This window comes from Papio anubis, chromosome 2 (genome assembly GCF_008728515.1).
Source record: "Papio anubis isolate 15944 chromosome 2, Panubis1.0, whole genome shotgun sequence".
Taxonomy (NCBI): Eukaryota; Metazoa; Chordata; class Mammalia; order Primates; family Cercopithecidae; genus Papio; species Papio anubis.
The window spans coordinates 13,441,523-13,459,925 of NC_044977.1; the positions used below are offsets into that span (position 1 = coordinate 13,441,523).

An 18,403-nucleotide genomic window follows, 5' to 3' on the forward strand; every position below is an offset into this window, starting at 1 on the left:
GTAATTGAGCTTTATGTAGGATGTGTGTATATAAATATGTATATGTATACACACACAGAACTAAAGGTGTATATTTGTAATGTGTATACATATCATAGATATTGTATATACATATAAATTTGTCCTCCAAGTTGTACCTTTAAAATTCATACAATTAGATTTTGCATTTCTTCAGTTTTCTTTCTTTCTATATCAACTGTGAATAAATGATTTTCTAACTGTTGTAGGGTTTCTGATGATTCGTATGGTTTAAATAATTTATGTTTTAATTTCATCAAATACTTGTGTCCATATTTTTGTGATTTTTATATTCGTATTAAAAAATATAAACAGTCTCCCCTATACTGCATGCCTTCCACCTATATTTGTATTAAAGTGTGTTGATAGGATTTCAAAGTCAAAAGAAAGGTTGACACTAAGCCTTCAGATGCCAGTTTTCACAGCAGCCACTCTTGGGATAGTTTGTCATCAGCGTTATTTGCCATTTCCTTAAATGAACATTGGTAGTTAGCAATTTGTAGTCCATAAGGGCCTTTTAATTTGTCTTCAAAAAGTGGCTTCGAACATATGTTATTTTGTTAAATTATAGACGTTAACTGAATAAATTCTTTGGTTGCATGTTTTCTTTCTACAATCACTTGATTGTTTCCTATAAAACCCTGCTGACTTTTTATGGAATGTGTTGGAAAATTTTTCTCACAATTTTCCTTCTGTGCCTGTAGTTCTTGGAGTTGCTTCCCTCATTATAAATTTAATTGCCAGGGGTTTTGTCACAGGAATATGATCTTTTTTAATTCGAAACTTTCATTCTGCTTATGTTGATTGTTTTTTCTTATCTGATTTCATGTCCCATCATGTTACTAAAACCTAGTGGTGAATTACCTAAAGCACTTCCCAACCGGTCTCTATACATTCTTTTAATGAATGAAGAGAATACGAACATTATATTATGTGTAATTGCCTGTGCATCAGATGCTTTATATTGAACACAAATGTTATAGACGATTCATTTCATATGTACCCATTTGCAAACTTTATATATTGTTTAGAACCAACGTCTGGTCTTACTGAACTCTTATTTCAGGATCTCCTTTTAGAGATTAAACCAACCCATTAAAGCCAAAAATCCATTTAACAGTTATTCCTAAGGTTAACAAAGAGTAAAAATACCACACTTTAGCCATCCAGGAAAGCAAGGTACAACATAGATTCATAGATGCATATATGAAAACCAACTGTGAACCACTCTAGAATGCATAGGGTAACAAAACCCACTCGTATTTGGAAAATAGACTACCAGACTTTGTAAACTTCAAGTTTGTTTTGCCTCTAGCATTTGTCCTTTATTTATTTATTTATTTATTTATTTATTTATTTATTTATTTTTGTTCCTAGCTAGGTGCATTTTGAAGGAAATTTAACTTGAAAAGCGTGTTTCTAAAGCTAAACCACAGACTGTGCAATGTGAATAATAATAATTCTTGGCTTATTGTTTTTCAATTCCAGAAGAAATCTGACAGACCAGGCCAGCAACACTTTATAATGCTTGTATAATAGTTTCATGCAGATCTTTTTTTCAACAAATGGCTCTGAAAATTAGAAAAAAAAAATATGGAACACAATAGAAAAATATTCAAAATCATTCAAAGCCATATAATTAGTTTAACTACCCCTTAATTCTGGTAAACCACATGTACTACTTTTTACTTTGAGTTATTCTTTTTTAAAAATAAGCGTATTGGCAAGAACAGAAAACCAAACACCGCATGTTCTCACTCATAAGTGGGAGTTGAACAATGAGAACACTTGGACACAAGGAGAGGAACATCACACACCAGGGCCTGTCATGGATCGGGGGCTGGGGAGGGATATTAGGAGAAATACCTAATGTAGATGATGGGTTCATGGGTGCAGCAAACCACCATAGCACGTGATACCTATGTAACAAACCTAGACATTCTGCACACATACCCCAGAACTTAAAGTATAATAAAAAAAAATTTTAAGTGTATTGGTATATATTTACATCTCATGAAATCCATTCATTTCAAGTGGACAATTCAATAATTTTTAGTTACTTTATTGGCTCACGCCACCATCCCCAGAAATCAGTTTTACAGTGTTTCTCCAACTAATTAATAATGATAAACTCATCATTGCATTTTGAACTATTTTTCATGCAATTCTAATTTAAGATCATTACATGGAATTTAGTTTTTTACAAATAAAACTCACCATGGAAAGGCTTAAGTTTACTTCACAAGCTTGGAAATAGTGTTTAGAATCTTTTCACACTTTAGGTAAAATGTAGTATCTCCCTGTAAAACTGAAGTCTTCACAGCTGTGTTTGAGAACACTTGCTCTATATAGGCTAATGGCAATTTTCTGTTAGCTATTGAGATTAACAATTAGAAGGGCAGGAACCAAAATACATACATTGGATTGAAAGCCAAAGCCTTGAAATAAACAAGTATTGCTATATTTGTATATGCATGATTTTCTTTTTAGCTTTACTTATGAAATCCAAAAATTGAGCAGCTTAAGACTATTTTTTCTAATGTGTTAAAATTGTAAAGGTATGTATAAAAATCAATCAATCAGTTCTCAAAATTCTGAGATCAATTATGTGAAATATTCATAATGGCCAAAATAAGTATTGATGCAATTTACTTATTTGGATGGTCTTAAGAAATAGAATCACTCCAAAATTTATGGCTAGCTAAAAAGTTACTTGACAAAAATTCTTCAGATAAATTAATCCTGGGCCTGGAACTAAATAGATCAAACCACAAGCATCATGGAAATTAAGCAGCAGGTAATCTGCCTCTGCAATTTCCCCTTTACTTTCTGCTCAGATTTTTAAAAATTTCTGTTTGTGAGATATAAAGTTATTCATTGCCACTCGATGTTTGCATTTCTTAATCAAGTAATATGGGGCAGAGAAAGAGTAAATTTGTTTGGGAGAAAAAGAGACTGAGAAGTATTAGTAAACCCAAGCATAGACAATGCAAATTTTACAGCCAAAATAGAAATTTTTCAGGCATGATTGCTTTTGGGAACTCTGTAAGTCTCTGCTGGCATTCATTTTGTTTGTATAAATATGCAAACACACCCAAATTAGCATATTCCCTACCTGCACCCTTCAGACAGCTAAACTAGAAAAAATTAATCCACACAATATCTTTTTGTAGTACCTAATTTGTTAAAATGTAATTGAAATTAGAGTGAATATTAGGATTCCAGTTATAATTGTCAAGTGCATTTCACTTCTTCCTATTATACTTATATTTTTAGGTGATTTCTTCTGAGTTAAAAAATAAAGACTGTGCTCTTCAAGAGTATGCCTGTGTTACAAATAAGTTTCTGGTATCGTGGTAACATGGAACTAGGGCTTCTCAGAAAGATTTCATGGTAATCAAAATGGTTTACATCGTATATAGTGACCAAGCAAAATTATTCTTATTTTCTGAAATACTATATTGTCCCATTTTTTTAAGCCCATGAGTATTTTTATATGTGAGTCAATCGGATAGCTCTGAGTTGGTTTCTAAAATCTGATTTCCAAATGTTTGAATTGACTTCATAAGTTTTCTGTTACGGGAGGTTTGGGATTTTGCCCCCTTAAAGGAAGGGATCAACCTACACAACGTCTCAATAGAACCCCTCTTTCTGCTTCAATTAGTCTTTGTTGCATGTTGGGTAGGGTTGCCAGGCATATACAAGCCATATGGGCCAGGCATATATAGGTCATATGTTAAGCAATTTTTTTTCTGTTTCCGCACACATGGTGAATAATATTTTGATGCAATGCGTACTTCTATGTTGTCCACCATATTAAAACATTTTGAAGAGAGATAATTCCCTCTGAAAACTCATGAGTCATGTAACAATGTAGAGTTAAGCAATAGTGACTCACTCAGGCATGTGATATGTATAAGGACAATTGTCATTCCTGTAGGAGGAAATCAATTTCTCACTCACCTCAGAAGGTATTTATGGGAGAATGAAGTTATTATGGAACCACACTTGAATGTATATGTGCATGTGTCTGTGTGTTTTTGTGTATATTTCAAAGTTGACTCCTCAATTAAAGTTAGCAGTTTATTATTTGTCACACAGACCCCAAACACAACAGGGTTTGTGTATGATGCCTTTGATAACTCTGGTCTGGTGTAACAGTGCCCTCATTTTCTTTTCTTACTTATACGAATGAAAAGAGCCAGCCAAGACTAAACAAAATTGTTTATTTTGGGCCTCAACAGTACCAACCAAGAGGAGGTAGTTCTAGAAAAGGGGTTTAGCTTACAATTTAGTATAACCATCTAAATAGCAATGTAAGTTGACTGAAATCATAGGGGCAAATCAGCAGAGCCACAGAGCCACACATAGTAAACCTGTAAGTTTAAGAATACCTACTCTTTAAACAGCATAATAGGTAGTAGCCTTTTTTTTTTTTTTAACATGAAGTTTCGCTCTGTTACCCAAGCTGGAGGGCAGTGACGCAATCTTGGCTCACTGCAACCTCCGCCTCCTGGGTTCAAGCATTTCTCCTGCCTCAGCCTCCCAAGTAGCTGGGATTACAGGTGCCTGTCAGCACTCCTGGCTAATGGTAGTAGCTTTTTAACCAAAGCTACTATAGGCTGGTTTTAAGCCTGTGTATAAGTTAAACATCAAAGACTGCATCATAGAGGTCTTTCGTGTCTGAATATTTCTGTCCCCTCCACATTCATACGTTGAAACCCAATCATCAGCATGGTGTGATGGCTCATGCCTGTAATCCCAGCACTTCAGGAGGCCGAGATGGGTGGATCACTTGAGAACAGGAGTTCAAGACCAGCCTGGCCAATATGACAAAGCCCATCACTACTCAAAACACAAAAATTATCCTGGCATGGTAGCACATGCCTGTAATTCCATCTACTGGAGAGCCTGAAGCACAAGAATCACTTGAACCTGGGAGGCAGAGGTTGCAATGAGCCACGATTGTATGACAGCACTCCAGCCTGGGTGACAGAGTGAGACGTTGTCTCAAAAAAAATTAGGAGGTGGGCCTTGGAAACAAGATGATTAGGTCATGAGATTAGAGCCATCATAAATGGGATTAGTGCTCTTATAATAAAGGCTCCATAGAGCTACCTTGTCCTTCCATCATGTGAAGACACAGCTGGAATGCTCAATCTGTGAAGCAGGAAATAGACTCTCACCAGACACAAAATCTGCTGGCACCTTCATCTTGAACTTTCCAGTCACCACAACTATAAGAAACATGCCTTGTTTATAAGCTTTGTAGTTTGTAGTATTGTTATAGCAGCCCAAACAGATTAAGATGAGATCTCTGGGTTTAAAGAGTGAGAAAAAAAAATTACAGCAAGATTGTGTACATGCCAAATAGCCAGCTATTACTTTAGATAGCTTATTACCTCTTTGTCAAGCATAGTTCTTTTGCTTGCTTGAAAAAACTTCTAGATGATATTTCTGTACTGCAATTGCTTTAAAATGTGGCAGCAATTTAGGAACTGGGAAACAGGCTAAGGTTAGAACAATTTGGAAGACTCAGAAGAAGACAGGAAAATATGGGGTAGTTTAGAATTTCCAAGAGACTTGGAGGACTTAGAAGACAGAAAGATGTGTTGGTATTGCGGGAAGTCAAGGACCCTGAACAGAGGGACTGGCTGAAGCCATGGAAGAAGAATATAAATTGTGAAGATTTCATGGACATTTATTAGTTCCCCAAATTAATACTTTTATAATTTCTCATTCCTGTCTTTACTGCAATCTCTGAACATAAATTGTGAAGATTTCATGGACATTTATCACTTCCCCAATCAATATTCTTGTGATTTCCTATGTCTGCCTTTAATCTCTTAATCCCGTCATCTTTGTAAGCTGAGGATATATGTCTCCTCAGGACCCTGTGATGATTGTGTTAACTGCACAAATTGTTTAAACAATATGAAATCTGGGCACCTTGTAAAAAGAACAGGTTAACAGCAATGTTCAGGGAACAAGGGCGATAACCATTAGGTCTGGCTGCCCGAGAGCTGGGTGGAACAGAGTCATATTTCTCTTCTTTCAAAAGCAAATAGGACAAATATTGCTGAATAATTTTTCTCAGCAAGCAACAGCCCTGAGAAAGAGAATGCGTTCCTAGGGGGAGGTTTCTGAAATAACTGCTCTGGGAACGTCTGTCTTTTACAGTTGCAGATAAGGGATGAAATAAGCCCCGGTTTCCTGTAGTGCTCCCAGGCCTATTAGGATGAGGAAATTCCTGCCTAATAAATTTTGGTCAGACCGGTTGTCTGCTCTCAAACCCTATCTCTGATAAGATGTTATAACTGACAATGTGTGCCCGAAACTTCATTAGCAATTTTAATTTTGCCCTGTCCTGTGATCTCGCCCCACCTCCATTTGCCTTGTGATATTTTATTACCTTGTGAAGCATGTGATCTCTGTGACCCACACCCTATTCATGCACTCCCTTCCCTTTGAAAATCACTAATAAGAACTTGCTGGTTTTATGGCTTGGGGGGCATCATGGAACCTGCCGACATGTGATGTCTCCCCCGGAAATTTCTCTCTTTTGTACTCTTTCCCTTTATTTCTCAGACTGGCCAACACTTAGGGAAAATAGAAATGGACCCACATTGAATTATCGGGGATGGGTTCCCCCGATAATGTGGGAAAGTTTGGAACTTCCTAGAGACTTGTTAAATGGCTTTGACCAAAATATTGATAGGGATATAAACAATGATGACCAGGCTGAAGTGGTCTCAGATGGAGATGAGGAACTTCTTGTCAACTGGAATAAAGGTGACTCTTTTAATAGTTTAACAAAGAGACTGGTGACATTTTGTCCCTGCCCTAGGGATCAGCAGAAGTTTAAACTTAAGAGAGATAATTTAGGGTATCTGGTGGAACAAATTTTTTAGTAGCACAACATTCAGGAGGAAGTAGAGCATTAAAGTTAGGAAAATTTGCTGCCTGATAATGGAGTAGAAAAAAAAACCCATTTTGGGGGGAGAAATTCAAGCTGGCTGCATAAATTTGCATAAATAACAAGGAGCCAAATATTAATTGCCAAGACAATCGGGAAAATATCTCCAGGACATGTCAGAGATCTTTTTGACAGACCAGGAAGCCAAGGAGGGAAAAATGGTTTTGTAGGCTTGTCCAAGGACCCCCTGCTGTGTGCAGCATAGAGATTTGTTGCCCTGTGTCCCAGATGCTCCAACTGTGGCTAAAAGAAGTCAAGGTATAGCTTGGGCCATGGCTTCAGATGGTGCAAGACCCAAGTCTTGGCAGCTTCCTCCTAGTGTTGAACCTGCAGGTGCACAGAAGTCATGAACTAAGGTTTGAGAACCTCCACCTACATTTCAGAGGATATTGAAAATGCCTGGATGTCCAGTCAGAACTTTGCTGCAGGGGCAGAGCCCTCATGGAGACCTCTGCTAGGGCAGTGCAGTAGGGAAATGTGGGGTCCCCAGTGGGGCACTGCCTAGTGAAGCTGTGAGAAGAAGGCCACTATCCTCTAGACCCCAGAATGAGGGATCCACTGAGAGCTCATGTTGGATGCACCTGGAAAAGTCACAGACACTCAACACCAGCCCATGAAAGTAACTGGGAGGAGGACTGTACCCTGCAAAACCCAAGGCTCTGGGAGCCCATCTCTTGCATCAGCATAAATTGAATATGAGACATGGAGTCAAAGGAGATTATTTCAGAGCTTTAAGATTTAATTATTGCCTTGTGAGATTTTGGACTTGCATGGGCCTGTAGTCCCTTTGTTTTGACCAACTTCTTTCATTTGGAATAGGTGTATTTACCCAATGGCCATACCCTCATTGTATCTGGGAAGTAAATGACTTGCTTTTCATTTTACAGGCTCATAGGCAGAAGGGACTTCACTTGTCTCAGATGAGACTTTGGATTTGGACTTTTGGGTTAATGCTTGAATGAGTGAAGACTTTGGGGGACCATTGGAAGGGCATGATTATGTTTTAAAATGTGAAGACATAAGATTTGGAAGGGGTGAGGGGTGGAATGACATGGTTTGGCTCTGTGTTCTCACCCAAATCCCATCTTGAATTATAATTCCCATAATCCCCATGTGTCCTAGGAGGGACCCACCAGTGGGAGGGAATTGAATCATGGGGGCAGTTACCCTCATGCCACTCTCATTATAGTGAGTGTGTTCTCATGACATCTGATAGTTTTATAAGGGTTTCTTGGCCACTTCACTCTGCACTTCTCCTTGCTGCTGCCATGTGAAGAAGGAAGTGTTTGCATCCACTTCTACCACGATTGTAAGTTTCTTGAGGCCTACCCAGCCCTGAGTAACTGTGTCAATTAAACCTCTTTCATTTATAAATTACCCAGTCTTGGGCGGTTCTTTATAGCAGTGTGAGAATGAACTAATACAACCTCTTTCACAGTGAAGCATTATATTTAGAAATCTATGATTATCCACTAGATTTTCAGAACCATATCATATATCTCATATATATGAGATTGCTCTAATTCTGTTAGGATACTGTAGGATATTAAAAGAAGACATTTATATTTTTATAAAAAGGAATATGTTGATTAATTGATAAAATGAAAAATAAGATTTCATTTTTGTGAATTTATGCAATAAATGACTATGAAATGTACAGTTTGTTTGTCATTACTTTTTAAAAATTTTTTATTTCTCCATGCTGAAAAAAGAGTAAGATTATAAATTGTAACAAAATTCTCCAGTCTTTAAAACTACTTTAGATCTTTAAAATTCAATGATTAAAATTTTGGAGTTTTAGTCTTTAGAAAAGACTAAATCTTGTGTACACTGTTATCAAAAAATCGGGGAAGGAAATTCTGGTCAAAATTTATTTTCAGTGTATTGTGTCTTAGAATATTTTTCTCCCAGCACAATTAATTCTATTGAGAAAATTACTTTTCTTTTTACTCTAGAATTTGAATAACGTAAGTTTATAGAGTGTAGTCTCTCTTCTAAGCACATTTTAATTGCCATTTTTGTTTTAATTTTATTATTTTAATATCAAGGGCTAAATAGAATTTATTTTTCAGAGGAACCTGCCACAAAATATGCTGTGTACTTTATTTCAACGCTAACCAAATTCCATGGCTAGATTTATGCAAAGTCGACACTATGCTAGGCACCTAAGATTCTGAGGGACATGCAGTCTAGTGGGAAGGCATACTGTAAGCAAATGATGTAATTACAACACAATGCAGTGGGCTAAATAATAGGAGAAAGAGCAACTATACTATAAGAGGCCAGAGGAAGGAGCTGATTAACTATTGCCTAAGGGACTCAGGAGAAACTTTATGAGGGAATTACATTAGCAAAGGATTTTGGAGAATAATGAGGAGTAGAAGCAGTTTTCCAGGTGGAAATAAAAGATACCTAGTGTTGCAGACAGGGAGTACAGCATACACAAATAATTGAAAAAAAGAATCGTCTTTAGAATTTTTGCTTTGTATGGAAAGCAATAAATGACAAAGCTGGTATGTGTGTTGCAGTCTTGTGAGGAGCACTAAATAACAATGAAATGAATTTCAAATTTTGTATCCTACTGTAGTCCAAAGTTTCCCAGCTCTTTGTGATCCTAAGAGTTTTCTGCTATTGTCTTCTTAAAAATACAGATCTCCAGACCATTCTGTTGGAGCTTATTATTTGTTTAACACTTTAGAAAACCTAGATTTGAAATTATGTGATTTTGAAAGAGAGGGGAATCAATGTTTCATTTGCTTTATACAATAATTCATCAAAATGTATAGAAAGTTGAAATTCTGAAAATATTAAGAAGCTGAAAGGCATAGAGTCCAATGCAGGTGGTAAATGGCAAGGGTTTGAACTAAGCCACAGCTGGAAAAGTAGAAAATTGATCAGCTTTTGGAAGGTGGACCTGATTGGCAAGCTGAATTATTGGTGAGAAAGAAAATAGAAACTATAACTCTGAGATTTTGAAATGAATATACTGCAAATTGATGAGGCTTTGTAGCTAAAATAGAAAATCAGAACACCAGGTTTGGAAAATCAGTGTAGGAATAGTGAGTTGGAGAACATTAATCTATGAATGATTATGCTAAATCAAACCCAAGAGGGTGTCTGGATTTCACAGAAGTGTTCACTTCTGAAAAAGCTGAGAAGGAAGTGTTCCTCAGTAGGCATTGTAATGAATGGTAAAGAAAAATAAGAGACTAATGCTTTTAAAGTCATGTCTGATTCAAAAGAAAAATCTTTCAACCATTTACTGTATATATTTTCCCATGGAGATAATTTTTAAAAGCTTTGGCTCACTTAGAAAAGAAATCCCGAGCCCTTTTTGTTATTACTTTAACTTGTCCAGTCTCTAAACCACAGAGATACCTCAGAGGTTCATTAGAAATTCCCAAATCTAGAAAGAGGAAGGTCCCAATAAAAACAAATTAACCAAACCAGATCCTTTAGGGGTTGAATTTTGAAGTTTTCACTTCCTGATTTTAAGGAAGGGTCATATTTTAGTGGCAGAATAATGTCGATTTTAAAACACCATGGTTAAAACAAAGAATCCCTTCCATGTCTGTCACTAGATCTGGCACACACATGTATCAAATGTAATTCTAACACAATTTGTGAATGATGCAAGTCTCATCCCTAACCGGATCCCTTCACAGGGAGACATTTTCTGGGTAACATTTTTGCTTTTCCGTTGTAATTTGTTTTTCTATTATTTTATTGAATGTAGTCAATGACTCAGGTTACAATGTGCAAAAATCTTCCTTCTGTACTTCAACTAGATGAAGAAACAATCTTTTAGAAAAAGTTCTTCTCTACCTCTCAGCTGAGGTTCAATTATTAACTTCTTTTTTTTTTTAAACTAAGTCTCATTCTGTTGCCCCGGCTGAAGTGTGGCGGTGCCATCTTGGCTCACTGTAACCTCCGCCTCCAGGGTTCAAGTGATTCTCCTGCCTCAGCCTCCCAAGTAGCTGGGATTAAAGGCAGACACCACCACACCTGGCTAATTTTTGAATTTTATTAGAAATGGGATTTCGCCCTGATGGTCAAGCTGGTCTTGACCTCCTGACCTCATGATTTGCCCACCTCAGCCTCCCAAAGGGCTGGGATTACAGGCGTGAGCCACTGTGCCTGGCCAATTATTAACTATTAAAAGTGGTACTTTGGCCGGGCGTGATGGCTCATGCCTGTAATGCTAGCACTTTCGGAGGTCGAGGCGAGGAGATCACTTGAGGTCAGGGGTTCGAAACCAGCCTGGTCATAATGATGAAACCCCGTCTCTACTAAAAATACAAAAAATGAGCGGGGCATGGTGGCATGCTTCTGTAATCCCAGCTGCTCAGGAGGCTGAGGCAGGAGAATCACTTGAATCCCGGAGGTAGAGGTTGCAGTGAGCTAAGATTGTGCCACTGCACTCCAGCCTGGGAGACAGAGCAAGACTCTTGTTTCCAAAAAACAAACAGGGTACTTTGCATGTCTCCGTCATACATCTCAACTAGTCATTGCATGTTGCTATTTCAAGAGGCTGTCATTGCGGTGGCCTGGACTTAGGGAAGAAAACACTGTGAACAAGTCAACTCTTGGTTTCCAGAAAGTTATGTCTTCTTAGAGGAGAAATTGAAAAATACTTTTTTTTTTTTTTTTTTTTGAGACAGAGTTTTGCTCTTGTTTTCCAGGCTGGAGTGCAATGGCATGCAATCTCTGCTCACTTGCAACCTCCATCTCCCGGGTTCAAGTGATTCTCCTGCCTCAGCCTCCCTAGTAGTTGGGATTGGAGGTGCCCGGCACTATGCCCAGCTAATTTTTTTTTTTTTGTATTTTTAGTAGAGTCGGGGTTTCATCATGTTGGCCAGGCTGGTCTCGAACTCCTCATCACAAGTGATCCACCTGCCTCGGCCTCCCAAAGTGCTGGGATTACAGGTGCGAGCCGCTGAGCCTGGCCTGAAAAGCACTTCTATACCAGCTTTTATAAAACACATACTACTAGGTAACATAGGGTAAAAATATCTGTCTAGTCCTGTCATGACCAAAGAAGCATTTGAAAGAAGAATGGATTGAGAGCATCACGCATTTCCACTGTCACACAGTTAAGAGTTTCCTTAGTACTGGCGGTGTTTGGAAGTTTTCAACAGTGCTGTGTAAGTCTGGAGGATGGTCAGCTGTGTGACTCAAAAGCCACCCCTCCTTCTTAGTCTTAACTATTTTTCTTCTTTATTTGCATTCTTTTCTTTTCTTTTCTTTTCTTTTTTTTTGAGACAGAGTCTCGCTCTGTTGCCCAGACTGGAGTACAGTGGCGCGATCTCAGCTCACTGCAAACTCCGCCTCCCGGGTTCACGCCAGCCTCCGAATAGGTGGGACTGCAGGCGCCCGACACCACACCCAGCTAATTTTTTTTTTTTTTTTTTTTAAGTAGAGACGGGGTTTCACCATGTTAGCCAGGACGATCTCGATCTCCTGACCTTGTGATCCGCCTGCCTTGGCCTCCCAAAGTGCTGGGATTACAGGCGTGAGCCACTGCGCCCGGTCTACTTGTATTCTTTTAAGAAATATTTCATTTAAAATATAATCAATGCCACTTTACAAAGTATATATGTCTCCTTTCTTTATGATTTTACACAGGGAACATCTGTCAGCTGTACCCAGAATAGCTAAAGTTGAAGATCAAATATTAATATTATTTCTCTCTCTTCAATACCAATACAACAAAAATGTATTTTATATACCAGACATCATTTTAAATTTTCTAAAAATTATTACCTTTATACTGTTGTAAAATTTCTTTTTACCAGTTTCTTCATTTGTTTTTCTACAAAACTATTTGTTAACTTGCAACAATGCCTGCACCAGTTTCTCGGCATCCTATTCTGTCATCAACTTCTTTCTCTTAATGAGGGAATGATTTCAATAATCTATCAATTAGGGTGTATAACAGGCAGAAAATTAAAAATCCGAACGGGTACGCTGGCTCACTCCTGTAATCCTAGCACTTAGGGAGGCTGAGGTGGGTGGATCACCTGAGGTCAAGCATTCGAGACCAGCCTTGCCAACATGGCAAAACCCTGTCTCTACTAGAAATATGAAAATTAGCTGGGTGTGGTGGTACGCATCTGTAATCCCAGCTACTTGGGAGGCTGAAACAGTAGAGTCTCTTGCACCCGGGAGGTGGAGGTGCAGTGAGCCGAGATTGCGCCATTGAACTCCAGCCTGGGCAACAAGAGTGAAATTCCATCTAAAAAAAAAAAAATCCTAGGCTATCAGATCGTTTGCTGGCAATTGCGATTTTAGCATATATACCAGCATTTTTGCTACAAAATCCCTGAGCTTTCTCTTCCTTCTTAATTTTGCCTGTAGCTCCCAGCATTTTTCCAGTCTTAAGGAGGTTGAAATTTTTTTTTTCCATTTTGCTTAACCATTAACCTCCATTCTCTCAAATTGCAAATTTTAAATTTTTATTTAAAAAAGAAAATAAATCTGTCGTACAGTGTACATTGCAATATCATGATTTTTGTACAGAAAAATACTGATTTAAAGAATTTCTATGAATTTGCAAATTAGTAGTTTGAACAAATCACTCTCTGATATCTGAAAATTAATGAAAAGCATAATTTGTATCACCGTTTCTCATTAATATTCTAAATTGTGTTACAGCACATAAAGAATCGATACATTATGCCTCAAAACATGAATTAAAAAGTGTTCTGGAAAACTTTTTAAAAGCATTGATACAGTGGAGTGCTCATAGAATTTGTCTCTTTCTCCATTATGTTTTATTATGCCCACACTATTTCTCAAGGGAAAGAAAAACAATTCCTATTAATTATTTATTAATATTAAAATATTGATGAGTATTACCTAAAAGTACCGGGCTTCCAGCTGGTGTACTGAGTTGAACTTTGCTGAAATGCAGCCAGCACAAGGGGCGTGTATTAAAAGAGCAGAACAAATGACTTAATAGGGGTCCAAAAGCAGCAATCAGAAAAGGTTCATTTAACATAGTGATGGCACAAGCTTCAAGCAATTGCCTCTACTTAAGTAAGTGTGGAATTACAAAAGGCTATTTATTACAGTCCAACAGAGTCCTGCAGCTTGCTCAAAGAGCTTTGAAGAAATTCAAGTTATAAAGTCCTGCTCAGTGCAGAAGCAGTAAAATTTGGACAGACCCCCAAAACAGCCCGCAAAGCTTTCATTAAAAAGTTAATACAATCCTCATCACAATTGTTCTTTCAAATGAATTATTTTCTCTTCTTTTTTTAAAGGAGAGATGCTGTACTTGGTTATTTTCAACACTTCTTTGAAAATGAATTTTAACCACGAGGAAAAAATGGAAGTTTCATGGTGGTATCAAATTAAATGTAGGACCTCATGTGTTCCAACATCAAGCTTCTTGAAATGCTCTTGAAACTAACATTAAATGTGACTCCATTAATGGACTTACTTCAGCAGAAAAATTAGTAGGATTTCCTCATTGTAGGAAATGCAAAATTTGAGTCCAAAGACATTGGGGCTGCAATTTTTTTATTAGTGATTGGATAATGAATTGATTTTTCTAAGTATTGAAGTATGTAAAAATAGAATATTTTTTTTAAATCCACATGTCTATTTATTTGTAATGCAGCAATACATTTGTATATATTGAATATGTTTATGAAGCTTCAACTAAAATATAAGAAAAATAACTTATCTTTTGCTTAGAATCAACTTTAGAGAACAAATCACAGGGTTGTGGGGGTGAAACCAATTTAGGGACTAAAATAGAGGATTATTGAATAGATGAATTGACAATGAAAGGTAAATGATATTAATGTATATGAAAAGATACTAATTTCTAGTGGAAGCAAAATGTTGATAAGAAAATGAATTTACTTTTTCATCAGAAAAGCAACACCTACATTTTTTCCTTGGCAGAAGATTAAGTCAGGCAAACTGTGGTGGTTCATGCCTATAATCCTAGCACTTTGGGAGGCCTAGTGGGGAGAATCACTTGAGCCCAGGAGTTCAAGATCAGCCTGGGCAATGTGACAAAACTTTGTCTCTACAGATAATAAAAAAATTAGCTGATTGTGGTGGCACAAGCCTGTAGTCTCAGCTACTTGGGAGGCTAAGCCAGAAGGATTGCTTTAGCCTGGGAGCGGGAGGCTGCAGTAAGCGGAGATCACGTCACTACACTCTAGCCTGGGCAACAAGGGCAAAACCCTGTCTTAAAAAAAGAAAAAAATAAAACAAAAGATTAAGTCATCATTCCTAGGCCAATCCATGCTTCAATTAGAAGGAGTTCCTATGACCTCACAAGTAATACAACCCAGTGGATGGGAAATACCGCAATAGATTCTATTTTTTCGTGTACAGTTTTCTTGGAAGTGGCATAAGGCAGCCGTAATGAAAGTTTCTATTACAGGTGAAGAATAAAAATGAAAAGTGTTTATAGAGAGGAAAGTTTGAACGAGAGGTCGGATGCAAAAGTCATCATGTGATAATCATAGAAATGTCAACAAATTCGAAACTTCTGCTAACTTGTGGGAAATACAAATATATGAGGTTCTTACAGCCCTTGATTTGAGAAAAATCTATATAAAAATAAGTTATTTAACAATGAAAACAATTCAACAGTTAGCGTATCTAAAGATTCCGGAGTTTTCGTTTGTTGTGTGTTTGTAGTTTATTTTGCTGCATTCCATTAAGATATTTTGATTGGTGAGTGAACCAATATTGAGACTTGAAAGCAGAAGTACTTTAATGATAGGATGCATTTTTCCTTTTAAGGGAAGGGTTTGAAGAAGGAAATCACTTAAAATATATTTAATCTTCAGTTAGAAATGAATTTGACCCTATGATATCTGATCCAAACAGATGGGGTTTTTATTGATATTCCATACTTTCGATAATGCTTAGCAAAACATAGCAAATATAGAATCACCATCAAATAAGACATTTCAAAACATGTCTAGGTAATTGTAAAACACATATAGCAGTCATTTCCTTGGTACCTCTCATTAAATATTTTTTTAAGAAATAAAAATGTAAAACAGAAGATTGTTGTTTCCTTTTCTTTGTAGTCAAGAGATGTTTGTCAGAAGTCAAGACCTACTGTAATATGTCCTAAATCATATCTATTTTACAATACACTAAATATTATTATTACCTATGGATACCATGGGACTCCTTGTGCATAATGGATTCCAGTCCTCTTGCAGAGCTGCATATGAAAATGTTATCAATGAGCTGAAGAATCTGGCATTAATAACTTTGCAACATTATAACAAATAGGTAGTCCTGATGTTTTGTTCTTTTTTTAATATATCAAATATATTTCATTGCTTACATTATAGTAGCAGATTGAAAACATCTGCTCACTTGCCACTAGTCCACCAGCAGCAGAGAATCTCAGCTCATTTTCCCTAGGCCTGCATGTACCAGGGCTATAATCCAGCTGTTGAGCCTGGATATGGGGCCAGATTAATACTCAAGAGCCTTGGAAATGGAAATAGTGCTTTCTTGCCAAAAATTGGAATGATGATAGATTCCATTTGCATGTTCCCTTCTCTCTCTGTTCTTATTTGCCAGCCTTTCCAACCCATTAATTTGCTTCCTTCCACCTTCCCCTCCCATCTTCTCTTTACAGCTCCATCACCTGTCCTGACGATTAAGAAAGATCGGACCTCCAGAAATAGCATCTCTTTGTCCTGGCAAGAACCTGAACATCCTAATGGGATCATATTGGACTACGAGGTCAAATACTATGAAAAGGTGGGGAAACAATGTTTCAAGGTTGGGCTGTGTAGGAAAGAAGCTGTTTCCTCATGAGCTGTGCTCTTGGAAAGAAACCAGTGACATTGCTGGTAAATGGTAGAGCGCTATTGAGAACTGTGGCCATGTGACCCCTTTGATTTATTGGTAGAGGAAGGTTTAGAAAGAATCTTGTTGAATACCCCGTATTCTAGAGCAATAAGCAACATCAAAGATGCCACTGCCAACTTAATCCAGTTAGTTATGGCAATAGCATGACATTTGTATCCTTTTACACCAAGACCCCTCCTCTACCAACTATTTTATTGTGATTTCTTAGTCTATTTGTGAACTGTTTTTTTAGTTCATTACCTCAAGCATCATATCCTGACCTTCAAATTGACATGCATTTCATTCAATACAAATAGAAACATTGTGCTAGTGACAAAAATATTGTATTGTTTAACTGATGATGAAAAGCTTTCTTGACCCTGTAGAAGGAAATTTAAAAGGTTGGGGATGGATGGATAAATTTGCCTGACATAAAATTGTGGCTTGGTAATGCAATTATTTTAAAAAAAAATAGGCACATGGTTATTTTTACCCCAAATTTAAAAATTATTAAAAAAGAGGTGCGCAGTTATTTTGCCCTGAGTGGAGTGGTGAGTATTCCATCATTCTAAATGACTCATTTTTTTTTCTGTTTGTAAATCATAGTAAAGTTTAAAGGCAAGACGTGTTTAAACCTTAGCATCGCAGCTAGTTAGTTTCACAGCTACAAAGTGACGACTACATATTAGTGTATCTACTTCAGTTTATAAAGTGTGTTAAAGTGAATTAAATGCAAATTGTGCATTTATACAGCAGTTTATATTTACAGAACAATTTCTGTGGATATTACTTAAGTTTGAGCTGTATAATAACCTTATGGAAGTAGAAAAGTAAGTTGTTTAACAATTAAGAATACTGAGAGTGACGTTATGTGGATTTCCGACGGCCTCACTGCGAATAAATATTAGATCTCTGTTTTGGATCGCGTCAGCCATGAGTCCTCCTTTAGTATGTTTTCCCCTATATCAGGTACCTTTTTCTACATGAGAATACATCCTGATGAGAATTATTGGCATAATCAACTGTGCAAAAATGCATAATGTAAAAACATTGTTTTGCGTTATGTAGTTATTTCCTTGCTTGAAGTTAATGTATTTCTCTAGTATAATGTCGTTTTTTTCGTAGTCTGTCTGTAAGAGAGACTAGAGTATGTCTTTTTCATTAAACGAAATTGATGCCAAATAAACTTTATTTTTCCAAAATTATAGTAGAAATAAGTTTTCTCTTAACTTTGAGTCCTCTACTGTAGTAAAATCAAACGCTCATATGACTGTGATCTATTTTCAGAAGTATGACAAGATAGAATGGGGAAATATAATAATTCATGTTCATAAATGATGCCACAAAATTTTTAAAAATCAGTTATATGCCGCAGTTCAAACTACATTTCAGAAATGGGAGAAGAATGTTAGGTAACATTTAGATCTATGAGATTAAAATCAAATTTTAACTGTATACATCTGTACCTTTCACAAACATGAAAAGTGTTCTGCCTTATTTCAGACTCCTTCAACAAACACAACAAGCAGCACTACTTTTTTTGGTTTTTTTTGTTTGTTTGTTTGTTTT

General features: G+C 36.8%; 1 protein-coding gene across 3 annotated transcripts in view; it reads left to right on the plus strand.

Moving 5' to 3' along the window:
* Positions 1-18,403, plus strand: part of EPHA3 (EPH receptor A3) — a 358,475-nt gene that overhangs the window by 261,792 nt on the left and 78,280 nt on the right. For all 3 annotated transcript variants that reach the window (XM_021933950.2, XM_009198517.4, XM_003893817.3), the window contains exon 6: positions 16,620-16,744. In XM_021933950.2, the coding sequence (XP_021789642.1) occupies positions 16,620-16,744 (125 nt within the window). The remainder of the gene's footprint in view (positions 1-16,619; positions 16,745-18,403) is intronic.